This window comes from Neodiprion fabricii, chromosome 3, assembly GCF_021155785.1.
Source record: "Neodiprion fabricii isolate iyNeoFabr1 chromosome 3, iyNeoFabr1.1, whole genome shotgun sequence".
NCBI lineage: Eukaryota > Metazoa > Arthropoda > Insecta > Hymenoptera > Diprionidae > Neodiprion > Neodiprion fabricii.
The window spans coordinates 10,607,848-10,615,114 of NC_060241.1; the positions used below are offsets into that span (position 1 = coordinate 10,607,848).

A 7,267-nucleotide genomic window follows, 5' to 3' on the forward strand; every position below is an offset into this window, starting at 1 on the left:
GAGCACCGTGACCCACTGACGTCAGGAGCCCTAGGTTCCGGTCACTCGAGGAGTTCGGTTCGCGGGAATTGGCGCTGGCGCTCTGTCACCCCGCGATCCGTCTAAGGGGGGGGGGGGGGGGGGAGTTGTAACGTGGCATTTTTACTGCGCGTTTCACACGGCTCACCGAACTCCAGACGGACCATAAACTTAGGGAGCACGCGGATCAGACCGCGGCTCATTTCGAAAAAGAGCGACAGGACAACAGTCACGCATCCGAGACTCTAAGAGGGGACCATCGCCGGTTTAGCGAATAAGACTTTTCAGGATTTTTGTTTATTTTTTTTCGGGTGGCGAGTAAATGCGGTTTCAGACAGGGGATCGGCAGCAAATCCGAACGACGTTACTGGTTGGCAATCGCGGCGGATCGCGACGAAAGGAGGGCCTCATACGAGGCTACGGAGAGAGCGTCAACGGAGAGCTCTGCCGCGAGGGAACCCAAGGCGGACGAGATTCCCGTTGGTGGCCGGCGAGCCGTAGCCCCCCCCCCACCGTCGCCCAACTGACGACAGGTACCCTCGCGAAGTCGTCACCACGCCACTGCCAAGCTACGGGGTACCCGAGACTGGCCAGCCAATCAACACCCCGCGACAGCGGAATTCAACGATAGCGATACGCTAGAATGTAAGAATTGCGTAACGAGAACCACAATTCGATCGGGAAAATTGTGACTATGGATAGCGACTATGTTCGGGGCATGTTCGAATTGCGGCTCCGATTTGCTGAACTCGTCACTTGGGTCCTGGCGACATTTCGCGATAGTCGAGTAGGATAGAAATTTACAAAAAAAAAAAAAAAACCTCCTTGAAGTGTGTGGGCAATGGCCGAAACGGGAGTTGGCGAGTTCTTGGTGTGGTTGCGAAGCGGTAAGCGCTATTAATTCTTTGCGAACGCATTTCGAGTGCAAGTAGATCGGCGCACCGGCACCCGGTTGGCCTAGCCCTTGTTGAGTTAGAGTAGTACTCGAAATTCGTTTGCCGATCTCCTTGATGATGACCGTAGCCTGAGTTTTCGCGATAACGCGTAGAGTCAAGTGGATCCCTGTAAAGTCTCGCGTAGAGTTACGGTTTCGAGTGGGGAACAATTTCGGTTCGAAATTGAGTGCGGCCAAATTCCGCTGCACGGGGTCTCGTCGAGTCTGCGCACGTAAAAAGGGTCACCTCTCGGGGGGGAGTCGCGTGTTACCGTGCATAGATGTTTGGTAGCGGGAAGGGTTGTGAACTTTGTGGAAATAGGGACTACGACTGGAGCTCGGATGCGTCATAATACGCTACACACTCGCACGATCAGAAAAGCTTCCTAGAGTTATTAATTCGGTCGCGATTAGCGCGTCGAGTCACGTCTTTTTGATTTAGTTTACGAATTCTTGTGCATCAGTAAGGTGGCGACTAGCGCCCGTAGAAATAAGATATCAGCTAGATTCAATCACGATTGCGATTAGCGCGTCGAGTATGATCTAGATCACGTTTTTGTTTAGCGATTTATAATTAAGTGACGAGTAGCGTCGTAGTCGTGGGCGATCGCGGGCAGCGCATCGAGTCCGATTTTGTTTTTGGTTTTTGCGAGTTAGGGTATTATTAAGACGGCGACTAGCGCACGTAGGCCGTAGAGGTCTCCTAGATTTATTCACCATTTTTTTTATTATTTGGTTTGTTTCTCCCTTTCTTATTTCTTTAGGATTAAATTTAAACCTTTGTATTTGGAATCGCGAAGGACGACTTGCGCAGTCGTATTATTATTTTTATTTTTATTTTTTTTTTTTGTAATATCGCCGACGAGAAATATATTATTGGAAGTTTATAGTGATTTGGCCACACCACGCGTTGGCTTACTTGTGTTGCAGTTCTCTCTCCCCAAAAATTACCCCTCCCCTCTCCGCGGTACTGAGCTATCGAGTATTCGCTGTGAGCCGCCGCTTGGAGGGGAGCTGCGAAACGATCGCAGCGCGCGGGGTGGCGAGTAGTGAGTTGAGCCAGCGTGTGTTGTGATAGCATTTTGTATGAGAAACAATAGACGGTTTGTGGAATTACACTTGTTGTGCTATAAACTGCAAAAATAACGGTAAAACTAGTGATTGTATATTTTACAAGTTTCCAACTGCATCACATAAAATAGTTCAAAATAGGAAACAGCGTAGTTTCTGTGGTTTTCCATCTATTAAGACCGATGAAGATTTATTAGATATTGCTGGAGTGAACTTCCAGAACTTCAATTTTTTATTATCTAAAACTGCAAACCCATCGGAAAGATCTACAATAACAAAAGAACAGAGGCTTTTAATTTTTTTAGTGAAAATAAAAACCGGATGACATTTTCAGCCATAGCAATTTTCTTTGGTTTACATCGGTGAACTATCTCCAAGATATTCTTTTCAACTTCACAATATTTGAGTTCGTCAACTGCAAATTTAGTGTTTTGGCCAAGTAGAGCTGCCGTACAGAAGACTATGTCGGAATGCTTTAAACCTCAGCACTCTAATACTCGGGTTATCATAGACTGCACTGAATTCAAGATAGATGTTCCGTCAAGTGTTGACGACCGTATTTACTGTTACTCTCATTATAAGAAAGGTTTTACAGCAAAGGTACTGATTGGAATCACACCATCTGGGTTCATCTGTTTCGAATCGAAAGTTGCTGGCGGTAGAAAAGGTGATTCCCAATTAACTATTGAATCGAATTTCGTAGATTCATTGGAAGATGGTGATGTGGTTTTAGCAGATAAAGGTTTTTCTCAAATCAGATCTATCATTGATGCAAGTGGTGAACGAGTATTTTTTATTATGCCACCATTTTTGGAAAAAAAATCAGAATTTTCGAAAGAAGAAACAGATCTGACTTACAACATCGCAATAGTTCGAATTTATGTAGAAAGAATTATGCAACGACTTAAAACATATCAAATTTTGTATAAAATTCCAGAAAATTTGTTCTTTTGCATCGATAATATTATTCATGTTATCTGCGTTTTAGTAAATTTACAGCCACCAATTTTTTCTAATAAAACAACAACTATCAAGTAGAATAATAAAAACCTTTATTCGTCAAAGGTAGTGGTTTTCATTGTGTATTTATTGATATTATATTGCTACATACTACTGGAGTTTCAACTCGTTATTATTTTCAACTTTTCACTTCACTGTCACAATGGAAATATCACTTATTTGATAATATTCTGCTGATTTCGATATTTATCAGTATGTCTCTAATGTAAATTAACACGCCGGCTGTTTAGCTTTTGAAACCGCTAGGTGGCGGCACGAGCGAGGCTCACAGCGAATATGGTCACGGTTTTTCGCATTACCGATTTCGAGGCGTGTTAAGGGGGGGGTACACCATGCAAGCAAAAAAAAATACTGCAACTTTGCGATTTTTTTTTGAAAAATCGGATTTATTTATGAACATGCGGTCTTGAATACATTAATATATAAGTCTTTGAGAACTTTAAAAAATTTTTTTATTGTCGAAAAATTTCAAAATGGCGTCGTGACAGTTGGATCCCCAAAGCCGCTCGGAAAAATGGGGTGCGAGATTTGGTGGAGTCGTGGATAGTCCTAGAACACACAAATTACAAAAAATTAGTTGTATATTATGTTTTCTTGTCCACTACGTACCACTTTTTTGATATCTAGTCTCAAAAATTTTTTTTGACCATTTGAAGTCGCAAAAACGTGGTCGAAAAATTGAAAAAAAAAAAATCGTCACTTAAACAATCATAAAAAATTTTTGAGACTAGATATCAAAAAAGTGGTACGTAGTGGACAAGAAAACATAATATACAACTAATTTTTTGTAATTTGTGTGTTCTAGGACTATCCACGACTCCACCAAATCTCGCACCCCATTTTTCCGAGCGGCTTTGGGGATCCAACTGTCACGACGCCATTTTGAAATTTTTCGACAATAAAAAAATTTTTTAAAGTTCTCAAAGACTTATATATTAATGTATTCAAGACCGCATGTTCATAAATAAATCCGTTTTTTCAAAAAAAAATCGCAAAGTTGCAGTATTTTTTTTTGCTTGCATGGTGTACCCCCCCCTTAATCACGCCAGGCGCCCAACTTTCGCGATATTGTTTTAGGTCCAGGGTACATGGTGGACGCCGATTTATTGTGCACGAGGTAAGTTCTTGGTCATTTTCTCCGAGTGACCGAAGAGCGGGAAAAATCCACGTCACAATATATTGTAACGTGGCGTTTCAGAATCGCCCGTCACAAGGGCACACAACCGTTATTATTTCTAGTTTACGCGTCCTCAGCAGGGTACTCCAACCGAACTCGATACAAAATAGGCAATAACTACTTTTTAACTACAGTCCAACCTCCCAATAAGAAACCAAAAGCCCCCAAGGGGAAGCGTTTTTCGTATATATTGCATACCCCCACTTGGCGCGCGCTCCACGCTCAGTGACACTGTCCGTCTCTCTCACTCTTTTCCGCATGCGATCCTCTCAATAGGAAACACACTCGAACAAGTTCCTACTTGTTATTCCCATCGCTCATGCAAAAATTTTTTTGACTGCGCGTGGACATTTATCTAGCGAATCTTTGTTTCACGTCTGAATTTCGATCATATAACTGTCTTAAAATGACCGAAACGTTGAAAAAGCGTAAGAGATCAGACTGCAGTGTACAAGTCGAAGAGAATGTTACGGAATCTCCGCCACAAAGTGATATTAATTTAAACAAAGAGGTTGCTGTGACCAAACGTAATCGATATACGTTTGAAGAAAAGAAGAAAATTTTGGAAGAGTGTAAAACCCTGAACTCTCGAGAACTCTGTGCGAAATACGGCTTGAATAAAAGTGTTCTCAGCAAATGTAGATCCAATGAGGAGATAATAAAGAATGCCGCCAAAACGAGCCATTCGAAAACATTCAAAAAAGTTTCAGAAACAAATGAACGTGACGCCGAATCATTCATGTGGCTTCTTGATTGTCGTTGCAAAGGCATTGCAGTTTCTGGACCAATGCTATGCTGACAAGCTCTCGTGATAAACTCTCAAATCGGCGGACCAGAAAATTTCAAAGCAAGCCACGGGTGGCTAGAGAAATGGAAGAGACGAACCCACATTAAAAATTTAAAAATCACCGGTAAGTATTATCACAGGTCACAGGTGATTGGAAATATAGGGGAGGAAAAAGATCGGAGCACCTAACAAAATATGTATAGTTTTGTGTTAGTAAAAACACTCTTTTACCTTATTTCCTCCTTTTTCCTCGTAATTAAGGAATATCTTTGTGTTTTACTCGAAATGTATTGCGAAAAATTGCGACTCTTGTATTTAGATTAGAAACCTGGCCTTTGTGAGGTTTATATGTTTCATTTTATGATCGTTTTTCGGGTTATTCAAAATGGAATTTTCATTATTCTACTTTTTACTTAATTTAGCTTTTTACTTGATTCTGAACTTTCTTTTACTCTCTTTGCTCCGGTTTCAGTTGTAAACAAAAATAGAATTATTTTTTAAATAAATGGTCAAAAAACTAGTAAATAGTTAAATAAAATTGTCCAATAAATGATGATATTTGTCTTATGGACTTTTAAGGGGAGAAACTATCAGCCGATGTGGAAGCAGCTAATGTGTATAAAGCAGAATTTGCTGAAATGGTGGCTACAAAAAAACTTGAAAGGTCCCAAGTTTTCAATATGGACGAGAGTGGGCTAGTTTATAAAAGTACCCCCAAGAGGACATTTGTTGCAGCTGATCAGGCACAAGCTGCTGGTGGGAAAAAACAGTTGGAACGGGTTACTATAGCCACGTGTTCTAATGCCGATGGCTCTTTCATGTTGCCTCTAATCTTGATTGGAAAATCAAAAAATCCACGCTGTCTGAGGAACGTGAATAAGGATGAATTGCCAGTTTGGTACCGCAGTCAGACAAACGCGTGGATAAATAAAGAGATTTTTGAGGAATGGTTCACAGATGTTTTTGTTCCAAAAGTTGAAAGTTTTCTCAACTCCAAGAACTTACCAAAGACGGCAGTAGTTCTCGTCGACAATTGTCGATCTCATCGATACGTAAAAATTAACGACATTGAAGTAAATTTTTTTCCGCCAAATGTCACCTCTCTCATTCAGCCTATGGACCAAGGCATTATCCAAACCGTCAAATTACATTACGAGATTAACCTCGTAAATGCAATCGTTGAGGCTCAAAATGAAAACGTGACGCTGATCGAGTTTTGGAAGACAATTGACGTGCACAAAGTGATTTTCTGGGTTGCTGATGCATGGAAAAAGGTCAAACCCACAACGATGCAGAAATGCTGGAAAAACTTATGGCCCAAAGAAATCAGAGATGCGTCGACTCAAACGGACGAGGACTCTTTTATCATCGATAATCTCGATATGTCTGTGGGCACTGACGTCACCTTTAAATCGATAACTGCAGACGATCGAGACGTAACCGAGCTATTGAATCTCATGAAAAAAGTCGACGGATATGAAGAGGTAGGCGCAACAACGGTATTAAATTGGATTCAAAAAACCGAAAAACGTAACGTATTATTTTTTTTTGTTTCTTCTTTAAAATTGGCCATGAGCTATGCTCGTCATGCCATCGTCTAGTGAGTAAAAATGTTTAATTTTATGTCCATATTATTTTATCCCATTAATCTAAAAGAAGAAACAGTCGATATTTCTGAGGATTAATCTTAGATGGCAGAGTTCGACTGCCTCGAAAATATTCGACCGTCAGCTGAGTGCGTTGTGGAACAAAATGATACTCAACAAGACGAAAACGATTTTCATTACGTCTCGGAATCTTTTGCTGTTTTATATGAAAATCTTTAAATGCCCTACTCTCTGTTTTTATGTTCCATGAAATATTGTCAACGCCCACCTATATCTGTCAAATAAATACAAAAAGATTCAAATAAATTTTCAAATTTTGTGTTACATTCACACACGCACACACACATACTCACGTACGTATCCACACATTAATTGACACCACAGCGTTCACTCTATTTCGCCAAAATATTCCCTTTCGGGCTGTTTTCTTAACCAGAGGTTTCGCGCACAAAAATCTCGAGCTCAGAGTTGAAGTCGGAGTGGGGGAAGCGCTCGAGTGAGGAACTGGGGAAAGTTTCTTATTGCCGGGTTTCTTATTTGGAGGTCGGACTGTATTTCTTTTTTGTAAATTCTTTATTTCGCGCTTCGGCGCAAGCTAACAAGGTACTTGGACGAAAACGATCCCGATCAACAAGGGACCACTAGCTACCGTT

General features: G+C 41.0%; 1 protein-coding gene across 1 annotated transcript; it reads left to right on the plus strand.

Annotated features, from left to right (window-relative positions):
* Positions 1–4,626: 4,626 nt before the first annotated feature.
* On the plus strand, positions 4,627–6,833 carry LOC124178241 (jerky protein homolog-like). Its single transcript, XM_046561478.1, has 3 exons — positions 4,627–4,747; positions 5,587–6,491; positions 6,699–6,833. The coding sequence occupies exons 1-3, from the start codon at positions 4,627–4,629 to the stop codon at positions 6,831–6,833; spliced, it is 1,161 nt and encodes a 386-aa protein (XP_046417434.1).
* The last annotated feature ends 434 nt before the right edge of the window (positions 6,834–7,267 follow it).

Excerpts from the sequence above, each read along its gene's own strand:
- LOC124178241 (XM_046561478.1), top strand. The coding sequence starts at position 4,627 with ATGACCGAAACGTTGAAAAAGCGTAAGAGATCAGACTGCAGTGTACAA. Across the intron at positions 4,748-5,586 it reads AGAGGTTGCTGTGACCAAAC|GGGAGAAACTATCAGCCGAT; the intron begins GTAATCGATATA and ends TGGACTTTTAAG. Across the intron at positions 6,492-6,698 it reads AAGTCGACGGATATGAAGAG|ATGGCAGAGTTCGACTGCCT; the intron begins GTAGGCGCAACA and ends GATTAATCTTAG.